General features: G+C 40.5%; 1 protein-coding gene across 2 annotated transcripts in view; it reads left to right on the top strand.

The window, feature by feature from the left end:
* The window catches only part of GALK2 (galactokinase 2), a 146,099-nt gene that overhangs the window by 11,942 nt on the left and 116,293 nt on the right, over window positions 1-17,864 (top strand). For both annotated transcript variants that reach the window (XM_006756021.2, XM_006756020.2), the window contains exons 2-3: window positions 8,168-8,256; window positions 16,279-16,402. In XM_006756021.2, coding sequence (XP_006756084.1) covers window positions 8,168-8,256; window positions 16,279-16,402 — 213 coding nt within the window. The remainder of the gene's footprint in view (window positions 1-8,167; window positions 8,257-16,278; window positions 16,403-17,864) is intronic.

The following is a 17,864-nucleotide window of genomic DNA, read 5'->3' as shown; positions in this document are numbered from 1 at the left end:
CCCCTCATGTTCAGTTTAAGCTGCCTGGCTGCCGGCCGCCATCTTGGCTGTCAGTTAATTTGCATATCTCCCTGATTAGCCAATGGGAAGGGTAGCGGTTGTACACCAATTACCATGTTTCTCTTTTATTAGTGTAGATTTTTTGTATGAATGTATGGATTTTTTTGATATAAGCAATTTGTTTTTTTAAATATATTATGCAATATTGTTCCCAGTCTAGCATTTAAACTTTTTGATGTCTTTTATATTTTATGCAGTGTAGTACAGTGTTGAATGATAGAACTTTTGTCTTGATTCTGCTTTTAATGGGAACATTTCTAACATTTTGTCATCAAATATGATATTTGCTGTTTCTGGTAAATAGCCTTTGTTAAAGTAAGGACATTTCCATTTTTTCCAGCATGTCAAGAGCTTTATTTTTTTGTGTGACTTTATTTATTTGTTAAATTTATCAGGGTGACATCGGTTAACATGAACATATGGTTTCAGGTGTGGGTTTCTAAGTTATGAGATCTGTGTATTGCACTGTGTGCCCACCACCAAAAGTCAAATCTCCTGTCACCATATATTAGGACTCCCTTCACCCCCCACCCCCTTCCCTCTGGCAACCACCACACCGCAGTTTGTGTTCACGAGTTTCAGTTTTCTATCCCACATATGAGTGAAATTGTTGAGGGCCGCTAGCAAACACTCAGTTTAAATTTGTCACTGAAACTCAGAGCGCAGGCAGAGCCACTGGGGGCAGACCTGGTCAAGAGACTGGGGCGCCACTCAGTTTTACTTTCCTTACCCAGTGTTAAGGGTTGGATCTCATGATGTCGCCAGGAACTCAAGGCCCACCCAGATGTGATGTAACTTCCTGTTATTCGAGTATTTATTAAATTGATTTCCGGTGCTGGCTCTCTCTCTGTGTCTGTCCCTCCATCAGAGGGCAAACGCCACACCCGGCCCAAGGGTTTATTCTATTTCTGTGCCTGTCTTTTCATTTTCTCAAATCCCAAAAGCGCCTCCTACTTAAAAGAACCGGTTCGTCTCTCTCTCTCAGTGCTGGATGCAGAGAAGGGAGCCCCCCGTCATATGAAATCATATGGTTCTTAACTTTTTCTGACTGACTTATTTCTCTTACCATAATGTTCTCAAGGTCAATCCATGTTGTTGCATATGGTGCTCTTTCATCCCTTCTTATGACTAAGAAGCATTCCACTGTGTTTATGTACCACATCTTCTTTATCCAGTCCTCTATTGCAGGACACTTTGGTTGTTTCCATGTCTTCCACCGTGAATAATGCTGCAGTGAGCATAGGGGTGCTTATATCTTTGCAAACACACAATTTCAAGGTTTTCGAGTATACACCCAGAAGAGGGATTTCTGGGTCGTATGGTAGCACTATCCTTAGTTTTTTTGAGGAATCGCCAGACTGCTTCCCACAGTGGTTGTACTAGTCTACATCCCTGCCAGCAGTGAGTCAGGGTTCCCTTTCTCCCACAGCCTCTCCAAACACTTGTTATTACTTGTCTTGTTGCTAATGGCCACTCCAACAGGTGTGAGGTGGGATTTCATTGTAGTTTTGATTTGCATTTCCCTAATTGCCAGTGAGGTTGAACATATTTTCATATATCTATTGCCTGTTCCTATGTCTTCTTGGGAGAGGTATATTTTCACGTGTTCTGGCCACTTTTAGATGGAGATGTTTATTTGCTCGGTGTTGAGTTTTATGAGTTCTTTAGACATTTTGGAAATTAAACCTTTGTTAGAGCTACTGTTTGCAAATATCATCTCCCATCTGGCTGGCTGCCTCTTTGTTTTGTTGTCAGTTCTTTGGCTGTGCAGAAGCTTTTTAGTTTGATGCAGTCCCATTTATTTATTTTTGCCTTTACTTCCCTTGTCTTTGGGGACAAATTTATAAAATGTTCTCTATGACCAAGGTCCATAATTTCGCTACCTATGTAATTTATTGTTTCAGGTCTTATATTTAGGTTTTTGATCCATTTTGGGGATAAATTAACCTAATTTCACCCTTTGCCTGTGTCTTTCCATTTGTCCCAGCACCATTTATTGACGAGGCTTTATTTTCTGTGTGTTTTTGGCTCCTTTGTTGAAAATTATTTGCCCATATACCTGTGGTTTTATTTCTGGGCTCTCAATTCTGTTCCATTGATCGGTGTGTCTGTTTTACGTCACAGTGCACGCCACATCAGCCCAGCATCACGTGTCTCACTCGTTCACTTTTTGATTTGAAATGTGAGTAATTTGAGTTACGAGCTCTGTCACGGAACGAATTAAACTCGTAAGTCAAGGCTCCACTGTAGTAATTTTTGAAGGCAGGTAGCATGATACCTCCAGCTTTGTTCGTTTTTCTCAGGATTGCTTTGGCTATTTGGGGTCTTGTGTGGTTCCGTACAAATCTGATGATTCCTTGTTCTATTTCTTTAAAAAATGACATTGGAATTTTGATAGGGATTGCATTAAATCTGTATATTGCTTTGGGTAATATTGCCATTTAACTATGTTGATCTTTCCAACCCATAAACACAGGATATTTTTCCATTTTGTTTTGTCCTTTTTAATCTCTTTTAATAATGCTTTGTAATTTTCAGTATATAGGTCTTTCATGTTCTTTGCTAAGTTTATTCCTAGGTATTTTATTGATTTCAGAGAGGATGGCGAGGGAGAGAGGAATAGAAACATCAATGATGAGAGAGAATCATTGACTGGCTGCCTCCTGCACACCCCCCACTAGGGATTGAGCCCACAACCTGGGCATTTGCCTTGACCGGGAATCGAACAGTAACCTCCTCGTTCATAGGTAGATGCTCAACTACCGAGCCATTGCGGCTGGGCTCCTGTTATTCTCATAACAAACCTTTGCAGTAACTTCTATCATTATCCTCAGTTTGTAGTTGAGGAAAATGAGGGACAGAACAACTCATTAAAATTATGATTTTAAGTGAGGAAAAGTTTTCCTCTATTCTCTTAAGTTTAGGAGCTGGTGCCTGTGAATTAAAATGACAAAAGATCGATTAACAGGAGAAAAGGTTTTATTTCACGTTCAACACTTGGGGACTTCCAGAAAAGTGAAAACCCAAGGAAGTGATTAGGGGTGGGAGGTTATGTACCATTTTAACAAAGGGTGATAAATTGTGAGAAGTGACTAGATACAAAGAAGGGGTTTGGGCTTGTAGAATGGCAAGTTGTGGGAAGGTGATTATATGGGGGGAACTAACGGAAGATAATAAGGGCTATTGTAGTAAGGTTTGTTTATATAGGTTTGTTAGTGAAGAATCTTCATCTCTTGGTATGGGAGAGGAATGAGACAAGCACAGAAAGGGAAATCTATGCCCTGCTTGTAGGTAGATAGAGGGAGAGGAGAGAGCTCCTCCTGTGCTTGCTATCTCTTAAATTGTGTTCAGCTCAAAATAATCCTCCTGCCAAGTGACATATTTTGAAGGGGCAAGTTTTGATTCCCTTCACCATGAAAATACATATTCACAGCCAAGTATTCTTAAATTGGTATTAAAAGTCATATTTTTCTTGTTATCCTGATAGTGAAGACAAAACAAGCACAGATAGTATAGGAGACTTGTCTGAGATAGTCAAACTAAAGATACATGTCTTTTCTCTTAAAATTTTAATTCATTCTTCTTTGCAATTAGCCATTTGGTCACCCGAGGGTCCTTGGAGAATCAGTCCTTATATTGAAATCTATTTCATTCACAACAGTCATGTTTTTGTTTCTCAAGTTCTGTTACCAAAACTGCTGTTAAAAAATATCTGAAGTCCAAAGAGCATTTAGAGCACCATATTCAGTAATTGCTGTGGTGACAATATGACCATTTCTGCCGTTAACGATGTGATCTTTGTAGGAGCTATTATGTTCATATTGGAAATGCTCACTGTACTCGTTTTGGAGGCATGCTTTAAGTGACTACATTTTAAGCGATGGAGTCTTGCTGGTGACTAGCCCAGTGTGATAAAAATATAGCTTCTCTCCCAATTATAGCCATATTGCTTCATTATCAGAGGACTAGAGGCCTGGTGCACGAATTTGTGCATGAGTGGGGTCCGGGCCAGCCCTCCCCTACATATCTGGGCCAGCTGGCGGGGGTGGGGGGGTGGGGGGAGGACTTGGGAGGTTGGCCACTGGCCCCACCCCCAATCGGGGTTGCGGGGGCTGGTTGTGGGGAGGGGCCGAGGGAGGTTGGCTGGCTGGCCCCACCCCCGTCAAGCTGGTTGGCTGGCTGCAGTGCACATCATAGCAACCAGTCATTTCAGTCGTACGGGTCACTTGGCTTTTATATGTATAGACTAGAGGCCCGATGCATGAAATTCATGCAAGGTGCTCACCCCCCACTGTGGCGGCGGCCAAGAGCCTCTGCCACCTCTGCTTCCTCTGCCACCTCTGTTTCAACTCCCGCTGCCGTGGCTTCGTCCGGAAGTACGTCTGGTCTAATTAGCATATTACGATTTTATTATCATAGATTAGGTATGAGGTTTAGGAAAACATTGTGTACAACAGTTCTTTCTATTCTTTGAGAAAAATACTTTCCTTTACAGCCTGTTTGCATTTGAATTTGAAAGGCAGGAGTGTTGTATGGTAAGCCTCTTGGTGATGGAGTAGTTACAGTAAGGCACGGACAGACTGTTTTCCTGGGGTAGTCTGGGAAAATAATGCAAAAGTTAATAACTCAAAATCATTTTACTAAAACACATTTTAGGCGACTTACTCTAACGTGCTGTTAGTACTTCATTTTATTTGTGTTCGCAGTTTTATAAAAGCAAATTAATAAGGGTTCAAGTTCTGCTTGAAATTTTGTCTGTATGTGATTTTCATAGGCAGAAACAGCCCCTATTGAGACTAGTGGAGTTAAATAAACTAGAAAACGTCTTTCTCTTGCCCACGCCTAATTGGTCACTGATTCCTATAGATTAGACTTTCTTAATATCAGTTTAATTTTCACCCTTCTCTTTCTCCACCACTAGTGTACCCTCAGCATTTCTCTCTAGATTTACTACAATGGCTTCCTATTGGATTTCTTTCTTTATGCCTTGCCTTCCTATGACCCACCTTCTATTCACTCCCCAGTGAGTTTTGTCAAGTGTGAAATTGATATCACTTCATCCTTAAACATCTGTTCACAGCCAATTGCTTCAACTTGGCATGTAAGGCCCTTTAGGATCTGGGGCTTGATTACCACCAGCCTCCGCTCCTACTTTTCTCTTTTGATGTATTTAAAGCCGTAATTATAATTTTCGGAATGCAGCATGCTGGCCCTTTAATTCCATTTGCCTAGAATGCTTCATAACATCCCACTTGTCTGACATCATCCTTTACAACTCATTTTAACTGTTGCCTCTTTGGGAAGCCTTCTCTAACTTATTCTCCCCATTATGGATTTATCTTCATCCACATTCTCCCACAGTAGGAGCTAAATAGCTTCTCTCTACTCCCAAAGGGCTGTATCACTTTATTGTCATGCTGTATTGTACTTTTTATTACCCATCTTTTTCTTCCAACAAACTTTTATATTCCTAGAGGCCAACGACTATTATTAATCTCCTTTTTAAGTAGAGTATTTAGTAAAGTATCAGTAAATGCTTTTTAAAAACTTTTTATTTTGAAATAATTTAAGAAGTCAAATATAGTAAAAAAAAAATACTGTGTCCTCTTCTCTCAGCTTCCCCAAATGTTAACATTATTCCATATTTATTTTATTGTTCTCTCTCTTATCTCTCTATATAAAAGCCTAAGCGACCGTTAGGACCAAACGACCAGATCGCTGGAACCACTGGCCGACTGGTTGCTATGATGTGTGCTGACCACCAGGGGGCAGATGCTCATCACAGGAGCTGCCCCCTGGTGGTTAGTTTGCTCCCACAGTAGGAGTGCCATTCAGCCAGAAGCCAGGCTCACAGCTGGCGAGCACAGCTGCTTCAGTGGAAGCCTCTCCTGCCTCCACAGCAGTGCTATTGAGCAGTGGTGGTTGCAGCAGCAGGCGCAGTGGGGCTGGAATGAGTGGCAGCGGAGCTGTGCCCGGCCCCAGTCGGGCTCCTCCCCAGCCACCTGCCGCTTCAGCACTGCTACATCCCTTGGGGGGATGTCAGACAGCTGGTTTCGCCTGATTCCTGCAGGCCAGCTGTCTGCAGGCCAGGGATCAGGCAAAAACAGCAGTCTGATATCCCCGAGGTGTCCTGGATTGCGAGAGGGTGCAGGCCAGGCTAAAGGACCCCACCCATGCATGAATGCATGCACCAGGCCTCTAGTTATGTTATATTTTTCTAAATAGTTTGAGATTAAGTTGAAGACATGATGCCTCTTTAACCTAAATACTGGAGTGTGTTTCCCAGGCACAAGAATATTTTCTAACAGCACCAGAATACAATGATCAAAATCAGGAAATTAGTAGCAATATGACATTATCTATGGATGCTACCAATTATCCCACTAATGTGCTTTATAGCAAATAATAATAATAGATATTTTTTCTTGGTCAGGATTCAATCGAGGACACGGTGCATTTAGGTTTCTTTTTTTGTTTGTTAAATATCTTTTATTTTGGGAGGCAGGCAGTTCCTCAGCCTTTCTTTGTATTTCATGACCAGTTATTTTATAGACTATCCCTCAATTTGGGTTGCAGGGAAAACTTGTGAAAAACTTGGAAATGGATGAAAAGTTTACTAGGTGTCTCCAAGGAGAATCAGAAGTTGCCTGGCATACCTATCTTTCAAGTGATCTGATTTCTATGCGTCTCTGAGCCTTTCATTACAGTCAAGCTCTTTAATAGTGCTGTAGGTCATAGAAAACTGACAGCAGTGCAAATGCTTCTTATGCATAGGAACTGCAAATTATGTCTAATGGGATGCAGTTGATTGTTGCTATTAACCAGTTTTAGTAGCTTTTGTGTTTACTTGTAACTTCATTTCAACATTCCTTATTTGACTGTATGAGTAGTACTTTGGTTTCTCCTTCTAACTGGTTATAATATTTTACTGGTTTTGTCATTAGTTAATGAGATAAACATGTTCAACACATGTATTTTATACCTGTGTAAGAGTCATGATTATACTTTAAAATTCTTTTTCCTTTAACAGACTTTATATAATATTTCTTCATTATTAGATTTATTTATTTATTTTTTGGGTAAGAATACTACAAAAAAGTAATTTTGTTTTCTCAGTACATCATATCAGGAGGCACATGATGTCTATTTGCCCGTTACCAATGCTGTTAACCGGGATCACTTGGCTGAGGACACATCTGCCTGGTTTTTCCACTGTAAAGTTACTATTTTTTTTCTGTAACTATTAAGTATCTTTTGATGAAATATTTAAAAAATATGTTAATGTTCTGTTTCATATCAAACTTCTGTTTACTGGTTTTAGCATCCATTGATGATCCTTGACTGAATAAAAAATTATTACTATGATGGTCATTAAATGATGATTTTCAATTTTTTCATTTTTTTTACATTTATTATATGTCATTTCAGTATAATGAAGTGTTTTTCCTTTTCTTCCAGTTATTTTTTAAAAATATATTTTTATTGATTTCAGAGAGGAAGGGAGAGATAGAGACATCAATGATGAGAGAGAATCTTCGATCTGTTGCCTCCTACACGCCCCCCACTGGGGATTGAGCCCCCAACCCATGAATGTGCCCTTGACCAGAATCAAACCCAGGACCCTTCAGTCTGCAGGCCGACGCTCTATCCACTGAGCCAAACCAGCTAGGGCTCTTCCAGTTATTTATATTAGTATGGACGTACTTATTTCTGTTTTATTCTGTGGGTTATAATATGTTGTCTTTATTACTATGTTGATCAAGTTGTTTCAGATTTGGGCAGTGGGATCCTCTTTGTGGGCTCCTGTGTCCTGACATGTTACATCATTGTTTCAGCACTTCCTTACTTTCTGGCACAACAAGATGTGCCAGGTTTGTGTCTATGAAAGAACGTCCAAACTGTTAGAATGTCACTTAGGGAGTTACAATATTTTTTATTCTTGGGGTTCTAAAGGAAGTATGTTAGTAAAAGAGTCTGCTTTTTTTTTTTTTTTTTTTACTTTTTAAGGGTAATTAATGATGGTAAGTATATGAAATATATTTGCACATGTGTATTTTATGGATTTTTGTATTATGTGGATATTCTGACATTCTACTCTTATTTTCAGATTGCTGAAGCTAAAGGAGATATTTAATTCTAAGTTTGGATCCATTCCCAAGTTTTATGTTCGAGCACCAGGAAGGGTCAACATAATAGGTATTTCAAAAGTTCCTTCTCCAATTTTTTTCCTCCTTTGATAAGATCCAAATTTTTGTTAATACATTATTTTCTTATTTTTTCCCTGGAAAAAGAATTTTAAAGAACTGAAAAAAATAGAATATTTCACATATACCTACTCAAGCTTTTACATAAGAAACCACACTATACTTTCCATCTTTCCCAATCCGTGTTATTATTAATTTTTTCCATTTATTTAAAACATTTATTGGCCAAACCGGTTTGGCTCAGTGGATAGAGCGTCGGCCTGTGGAATCAAGGGTCCCAGGTTCGATTACGGTCAAGGGCATGTACCTTGGTTGCGGGCATATCCCCACTGGGGGGTGTGCAGGAGGCAGCTGGTCGATGTTTCTCTCTCATCGAGAGAGTTTCTGACTCTCTATCCCTCTCCCTTCTTCTCTGTAGAAAATCAATAAAATATATTTTTTAAAAAACATTTATTGAAACTAGTTATTAATGTTGTTTCATGAGGCATTAAAATATTTTTCTGTGCTTCAGGTTACATTTTTAGACTGTGGTGAGTAATTTTGATGATTTTACGTTTACTCATTGTATTATAAGAATACTAGAAATCCTATAATTCCTCATTTTTATTTATTTAATTTATTTTTGTTAATCCTCACCCAAGGATATTTTTCCATTGACTTTTAGAGAGAGTGGAAGAGATGGAAAGTCAGAGAGAAACATCCATGTGAGAGAAATACATTGATTGGTTGCCTCCTGCACACATCCTGACTAGAGCCCAGGCCAGGGTGAAGCCTGCAACTGAGGTACATGCCCTTGACTGGAATTGAACCTGGGACCCTTTGGTCCGCAGGCCGATGCTCTATCCACTGAGCCAAACTGGCTAGGGCTAATTCCTCACTTTTAATTATGAGATGACCTAAAGAATGATTGCTTTTTAAAACATTTCTTTATAAGAGTTTATTTGAGCCACACTGACAACATGAGTTGGGAGCAAGATCACAAATGCTCGGGAGAAGGCTTTGCAGTTTCTTTTATGCATTTGAGATTAAGGAAGGAAAATAAAAAAGATTACATGATGTTGGGAGAAAGCAATTCAGGGATTAGAGTACAGGATAGTTAAACTCAGCCTTTTGAAGAAGAGTTCTGAAGGACCATTTCAAAGTTGTTAACCTAGATGCACAGAAACAATGGGCAGGGTTTGCTTAAGGCAAAGATAAGCCTTAACTAAAGAAGTTATATGCCTGGGACATGACTACCAGCCATAACCTGTCCAGTTATGATCAGATCACTCTGTGAGATGACTTTCCATAGAAGCCCCTTTTCCATCTACAACAGGAACTTACGCAGCTCCCTATCCAGTTAAAATCATATTTAAACACTGTGGCATGAGGTGTGATCATACCATTTCATCAATATTTATTGAATACTTAACCTGTGCTAGGATGCCATAATGTATAAAACTGGAACAGTGTCAGTCTTCATGTGAGAATGATTTGTTTTTATTGAGAGAAAATAGGATGGAGAACTGAGAAAACTTCAAGATTCAAAGGAGGATTAAAAAAACCTTTTAAAGTGTAAACATACAAAAAAGTAATTTGCATCCTATATAATAAAAGGCTAATATGCAAATCAACCGAATGGCTCTGACGTGCACTGACCACCACGGGGCAGACGCTTGACGCAGGAGTGCCACTCAGCCAGCAGCCAGGCTCATGGCTGGCCAGTGCAGCTGTGGTAGCAGGAGTCTCTCCTGTCTCCATGGCAGCACTAAAGATGTTTGACTGCCAGTGTAGGCCCGCTCCCTGCCTAAGCTTTCAGTCGGACATCCCCCGAGGGCTCCGGGACTGCGAGAGGGCACAGGCTGGGCTGAGGGACCCTCCTGAGTGCATGAATTTCATGCATTGGGCCTCTAGTAATATAATAAACTCCCATATACCCAATAGCTTCAATTATTATCCACTCAGGTGATCTTATTTTATTTCGAAGCAAATAATGGAGGATTTAAAAAATACGGGATGTTTAAATGAGGGGGAAAGGGCAATGGAGTAAATCCAGTGGAGAGAGGTTGAAGACATCTGAGAAGAGAGGAACTGATGGAGCAGAACTCCCTAGAGGGCAAGAGGGCTGCCATCTAGAGCATAGGAAGAGGGCCTCTTTGACTCTTTTTTTAAAAATAAATATATTTTTATTGATTTCAGAGAGGATGGGAGAGAGCTAGAGAGATAGAAACATCAATGATGAGAGAGAATCATTGATTGGCTGCCTCCTGCACGTCCCCCACTGGGAGGGATTGAGCCCACAACCCGGGTATGTGCCCTTGGCCAGAATCAAACTAGGGACCCTTTAGTCCACAGGACGATGCTCTATCCACTGAGCCAAACTGGCTAGCGCTGACTCTTTTTAACAGAAGGCAAGGAAGAAAAGGATACAGGTTGATGTAGGTAAATGTATAATTTTTGCATAGGAGGTTGAGGGAATTCTTATGGGGGGAATTGGGAGGAGCTGTAAGTTTAAGGAGAAGGCAGAAAATTTGAAATAGCCTTGTGAAGGATAGGAGAGGGAGATGACTAGAAAAACAAAAGGTTTGCTGGGAACATTGAGGTCTGGCTAGACCTGGAGACCAAAGAATTATAGCAATACTGGTCTCCAGAGTTTTCTTTTTTTTTTCTTTTTAGCTAGTCTAAGTTGCTTGTGTTTGATCTAGATTTGGGTTTTTGTTTTATATGGAGGTTACAAGAGAATGGCAGTGGCATTAGGAAGTTGGTGATATGAACCCTAGAATCTGTGCTGGGTAGAAAAAGCAAGAACGGTAGTAGGGAGTTTAGAGGGTAGAGGGCAAAGAACTGAATCTGGAAAACAGGAAAGCAGGATGGTGTTAGTAAAGAATATGGTATTTGAAATTAAAACTTCATAGGTAGAAAAGGTCCAAGTGATCAGAAGGTTTTATGTCATTACTAAAATTGTCAAAACCATGGAAGTAAGTAGATGGATGAGGTAGGGAGGAGTCAGGTTCTCCAGAGGTCAAGGGGTTAGGAAGGTGGGGCCTTAGACTGGGTTGTTTACCTGAATTTTGTGTAGGTTATTGCAGGATTGGGATGGAAGGAGATGCTAAGGTCTTCACTGAAGAACCAAGTATCTAAGAGAGTCATAGATGAGAATGATGAGGAGAGAATGTGGTCAAGCGTCTGAAGATCAGGAGGACAGGAAAAAGGCCTGGAAACAGCAAAGTGGGAGAACAACAACTTGCTATCATGAAAGGACTGAAAAGAAGCAATAGCCTCAGATCAGAGCCAAGCTTCCTTTAGTTTTGTGGGTAAAGTTTCAAAACTAAGGATTTTCCTGATAAGTAATTCTTATTCTAGTAAATTTATTGTCTATTTTCTGATTTTAAAAAAGGGGGGTATTATGTTTCAATGTAGTTAAAATAGTGCTTGGGATGAAATGAATTTCAGTGTTCATTAAAAGCATTATTATATTTTCTGTTAAAATATGCAGAATATAATTGTCTTATTTTCCTACTTGCCAGCAGTTCCTGCTCCCTGCCTGTCCCTTACCCAATGTATTTCCATAATTTTTGACAAAAGGAAGAATGTCAGAAGGCTGTCACCCACACTGCAGCTTCCCCAATAGAATCTGGTGACTCCCTGCAGTTCTACTTCTTTAAATACGTGTTTTTTGTTTTTTTTTTTACTTGTGAACCATTGTTTTGTATTGTTGTCTACTTGAAGGAAGTTGGGGAGAAAGATAACTTTGAAAACCACTTCTCCATCATTGTCATTGTCAATCTAGGAAAAGCCCTTTATTTTTATTACTTTTTATCTTATTATTTTTTTGTGTTCTGTATATTTGTTTATTTTGTGTTTTGTGTTTTAGATTCAATTGTTGGTATATATGTATTTATTGCCATTTTATTGTTCATATTTTTGATGAGACCTTCAATTCTAAATGATAATTTTCCTGGGTAGAGTAATCTTGCTTATCGGTCCTTGCTATTCATCACTTTGAATGTTTCTTGCCACTCCCTTCTGATTTGAAAAATTTTCCCATGTAGGTAACTACTCCTTTTCTCTTGCTGCTTTTAAGACTCTCTCTTTGTCTTTAGCCTTTTACATTGTAATTGTTATTTGTCTTATTGTGGTTCTTTTTGGGTTCCTCTTATTTGGACTCCCTGTGCCTCCTGGACTTGTATGTCTATTTACTTCACGAGGTTAGGGAAGTTTTCTGTCATTATTTTTCCAAATAGGTTTTCTATTTCTTGCTCTCTCTCTTCTACTTCCAGTATCTCCATGATATGAATGTTGGTATGCCTGAAGTTGTTCCAGAGACTTCTCACGCTATCCTTATTTTTCTGGATTTTTTTCTTTCTGTTCTGATTGGATGATTTTTGCTTCTTTATACAGGGTGTCCCCCCCCCCCCCCCCCAGATGTATACACACTTTGAAAAATTATTAATTCCAACGGGTTAAATCTGAAAAGGAAGAAATGTCAATTGAGCTGGCAGCTGTAAAGTGTGTATACATTTTTTGGGACACCATATGTATCTACTCTGTTGTTGATTTCCTCTGAATTATTCTTCATTTCAGTTAGTGATTTCATTTCTGATTTTTTTTTTAACGGCTTCCATGTCTCTAAGTTCCTCAAGCATACTTATAACCAGTGTTTTGAACTTTGCATCTAATAGATTGCTTGTCTCTATTTTGTTTAGTTCTTTTTCTGGAGTTTTGTTTTCTTCTTTTGGAACATGTTTCTTTGTCTCCTCATTTTGGCAGCCTCCTGTGTTTGTTTCTATGTATTAGGTAGAGCTTCTATATCTCCCAGGGTTGGTAGAGTGGCCTAATGTAGTAGGTGTCCAGTAGGAGCCAGTGCTACAAGCCTCCCCCTTTACCCAAGCTGGGAATTCCGGGTGCACCCCCCAGTGTGGGCTGTGTACACCCACTTGATGCAGTTGAGCCTTGATTGCTGTTGGCATGTCAATGAGAGAGATGGTTATAAAGACTGGATGTAAGGATTGCCAGGGACCACTGTGAAAGATCGACTATGCAGGGGCCCATTCTACCAAGCAGGACTTACTCCAGCAGGTCTGCAGTCCTGCTAAGTTGCTTGTGGAGGTGGTTGGTGGTGCTTTGATGTGTCTGAAGCTGTCCACTGGATGCCCTGGCTTTGGGGCCTCCCAGGAGGTGCAGGCCAAGGTCAGCTGCCACCTGTGTTCTGCCTGGGGCCATCCAGCGTGAGCTACAAAGCGAACTGCAGATGACTGCTACTTGTTCTTGGCTTTGACGTGCCCAGAAGAGGCCAAGCTTGGAACCTAAACCAGTTGCCACTAGTACTAGGCCTGGGACCACTTAGTGAGAGGTACAGGGCATGCTGAGGCCAGCTGCTACTTATTGGAGAGATTTTAGGAAAGTCTGAAGCAGGGGTCCTCAAACTACGGCCTGCGGGCCACATGCAAATACAAATATTGTATTTGTTCCCATTTTGTTTTTTTACTTCAAAATAAGATATATGCAGTGTGCATAGGAATTTGTTCATAGTTTTTTTTAAAACTATAGTCCGGTCCTCCAACAGTCTGAGGGACAGTGAACTGTCCCCCTGTTTAAAAAGTTTGAGGACCCCTGGTCTGAAGTATCAGCCAAGACAGGTTATTTGTATGGAAAAGCCACTGGAAACAGCTTGGGTGGGCCCACAGGTTGGTAGGGTCTCAAGGAATCACCAGAGCAGGGCAAATAATGTGAGCCAAGTTGATGGGGACTCAAATATGGTGCCTACTTGTTGGCTCTGTGGGAGAAGGGCTCAGAAAAGGAACAGTGGCTTCTACCAGCACTTCTGTCTGGGAGAAAGCTGTCCCTCCAGCTCTGTCCCTGATGCTAGACACTTCAGTTCCTCCCAGTATGTCTCTGGTGCCTTTCAGGCTACTGCCCCACTGTTGGAACTCAGAGGGAATGAATCCGAGTAAGTCCATGTGTGGGCCCTTTAAGAGGAACTGCTTGGGACTCTAGCCACCCTTGGTCTTACTCAGCCACAATCCCCACTGTTTTTTACAGCCAGAAGTTATGGGAACTTTTCTACCTGGCACTGGAACCCTGGACTGAGGGAGTCTGCTGTGGGGCTGGAACCCCTCGATCCTTATGGGGGACCTCCACAGCTGAGTCCCCATCAACTTGTCTCACATTATTTGCCCTGCTCTGGTGATTCCTGATTTTTATTTGCCATATGTGGGTAGGGAACAGCCTATCTGTGTCTCCTCTGTTCTTAACAGTCTCAATGTGGTTTCTTCTTTATATTTTTAACTGTAAAACTTCCAGTCAGCTAGATTTCAGGTGATTTTGAATGATGGTTGTTCTGTAGTTTAGTTGTACTTTTCATGTGGTTATGGGAGGACTCTGCCATCTTGACCAGAAGTCTGTTTTATTATTTTATAAATAATAAATTCTATATCAATGTAGAAAGAAAAGGTTTGTTATCTGTAAGAACATGTAAAACAATATTTTAAAAAAAAATATGATTATGCAATTGAATTGCCTTCTATTCATTTCTCAGTTGATCAATATCTGCCATAGGAGCAACCCTATGTAATAAAGAGCTAATATGCAAATGGTTGTCACACCCTTGCACCCTCGCTCTGGGGCCAGGGGACCTGAGGCTGCACCCCTCGCCCCAGTGGGGCTTGACGGGGGACCTGAGGTTGGGCTGGGGAACCTGAAGCTGCACCCCCTACCCAGTGGGGCTTGACGGGGGACCTGAGGCTGCGCCCCAAGCCCTGTGGGGCTTTATGGGAGTGGGGCTGGCCGGGTTTGGATCTCATGCGATTTTGAGGTGCATGTGGGTTGGCAGGGACTTGACTCTGGGTCCCGCAACATGCCCCAGACTCTGACAGGTGGGAGATTTTCATATACATTGTACTAATTTTCTTTCATCTCTGACACTTCTATTATAGAGAAAGGGTAAATTGCAATATTAAAATATTTCCTCTAATTAATTCCCTTTTAATGTGCATGAATTTTGTGCACCAGGCCACTAGTCAGATATAAAAACCTGGTATGGGGCTCAGCTAGCATGGCTCAGTGGTTGAGCATAGACCTATGAACCAGGAAGTCATGGTTCACTTCCTGGTCAGGGCACATGCCTGGGTTGCAGGCTCCAGTGCGGGTTGTGCTGGAGGCAGCCAATCAGTGATTCTCTCTCATCATTGATGTCTCTACCTCTCTCTCCCTTTCCCTTCCTCTCTGAATCAATAAAAAAAATCCACAAACAAACAAACAAAAAAACCTGGTATGGGGAAATATAAATGAGCTTGTTTAATCCACCTTCTTGAATTGTTATTTTGTAGTTAAATCTTATGTATAACAACCTTGAATTTAAGTGATAATTTGAAGACATTATGGTATAATAGAAAACAATTCTTCCTGGTGTTTCATGGAAGAATTAGAATTAAAAGAATAGTTTACTTCCTATATTTGCTTACTATATATGAAGTAATACAGAATAAATATTCTTCTTCCAGCTTCTTTGTCTTTATCCTAGCTATGTGGAGCATATTCAACACAACTTACTATTGCCAGGCATTTGGTTAGACCACAAAGAAAAATAAAGCAAAACCCTCACCTTTGGTGACCTCATTCTTTAGTAAGGAAGTGAGTGGGACTCACATAGTGTTAATATAAGGGAGAGTGTGCTAAGGGCTTCAATCATTCATATTTTAAAAGTTGAAGCAAAAAACAACAGAAGGAGATAGTACTCTTGATGTTTCACAATTATTTGAAAGTGTTCATTATGAATCAGAAAGTGGAAAAAAAAACTTATGAAGGTTTAAACAACTCTAAAATTGATAGAAAATAATAACTAATATATTTCTGCTAGCAGAAGTTCCTGGCTCAGATATCTGGGAGAAAAAGAAACCCCAATCAGTTTCTGTCTATAGTATTTTATTTTCTGTTAATACCTAGCTTGTGGTTAAGTTTTTTCCTCAGTGTCAACTTGTGTTACTCTTGTGTTGTAAGTTTTCAATGATAAAAAAATGCTTTTTCTTTTTCCTAGGAGAACATATAGATTACTGTGGATATTCTGTTCTTCCTATGGCTGTAGAACAAGATATGTTAATAGCTGTGGAACCTGTAAAAACACACACTCTCCAACTGGCCAATACAAATCCCTTGTACCCGTGAGTATTTAGGATTGGTACTGTGTGTGTGTGTGTGTGTGTGTGTGTGTGTGTGTGTGTCTGTTTGTATTTATATCCAAATGAACTCTTTAGGAACTGTTAATTTTATAATAAATATTTTAGTTTATTGAAAATTTGTATCTGACTTGCAAAATAGTCTAAGGCTACTATTTAATATTTGTTTACTTTATTTGTTCTATCATTCATTTAAGAAATATTTACTGGCCCTAGCTGGTTTGGCTCAGTGGATAGAGCATTGGCCCACAGACTATAGATGCTCATCAAGGGCACATACCTCAGTTGCAGGCGCAATTCCTGGCTCTTGTTGGGGCATGTGCTAGAGGCAACCAATCAATGTGTCTCTCACACATTGATCTTTATCTCTCTCTGTCTCTCTCCCTCTTTTCCACTCTCTCTCAAAATCAGTGGAAAAATATCCTCAAGTGAGGATTAACAACAAAAAGAGAAATATTTACTGAAGAAGGAGAACCAAGATGGCAGCGTAGATAAATGCTGGTACTCACCACCTCCCACAGCCACATCAAAATTACAACTAAAATACAGAACAGCCATCACTCAGAATCTCCTGAAATCTGACTGAATAGAAGTCCTATAACTAGAGAAGTAAAGAAGAAAGTACATCAAGACTGCCTCACCCAAGCTGTTTGCAGAGGCTTTTCGGTATGAACAACCTGTCCTGGCTCAGGCTTCAGACTTTCCTAAAATCTCTCAAACAAGCAGTAGCTAACTAGCATGTCAGCATGCCCCATACCTATCGATAAGAGGCCCAAGACCTGGCACTAGCACCAGCATGCCTTACTTTATAGCTTGGCCTCACCTAGGTACTTCCAAACCCAACACAAGTAGCAGTCATCTGCTGATTGTTCTGTAGCTTCTGCCATGTGGCTCCAGGCAGTAGCTGACTTTGTACCTCCCAGGAGGCTCCAGAGCCAGTGCACCTGGTAGACAGCTTCAGACCATATCAGATTACAGCTCTATACATCCACAAATGACACACTCAAGGGGCAGACTCAGTGAGCACCAAAGCACCACTGAAGCAAGTCCTGCTCGACAGGGGTATCTCTTGCATACCAACTCTTCCATTGTAGATGCTGCTGGTCCTTATACCCAATTGGTCTCGAGGTCAACTCCTCCAAGTAACACCAACAGCAATCAAAGCTCAACTATAAGACTGTGCACACAGCCCACACAGGGGCACACCTAGTGCTCTCAGCTCAGGTGACTGGAGAGTCTGAGCTACTGAGCCCTACAGGACACTTACTACACAAAGCCACTCTACCAATTCCAGGAGACATAGCAGCTCTAATGAATACATAGAAACAAGCACAGGGAAGCAGCCAAAATGTGACGATAAAGAAACATGTCACAAATGAAAGAACAGAAGAAATCTCCAGAAAAAGAAATAAATAAAATGGAGGAAAGTAATTTATCAGATATAGAG

The sequence above is a fragment of the Myotis davidii genome, unplaced genomic scaffold, assembly GCF_000327345.1.
Source record: "Myotis davidii unplaced genomic scaffold, ASM32734v1 scaffold132, whole genome shotgun sequence".
Lineage (NCBI taxonomy): Eukaryota > Metazoa > Chordata > Mammalia > Chiroptera > Vespertilionidae > Myotis > Myotis davidii.
The sequence above is the reverse complement of the archived record's forward strand: the minus strand, read 5'-3'. Positions and strand labels throughout refer to the sequence as shown.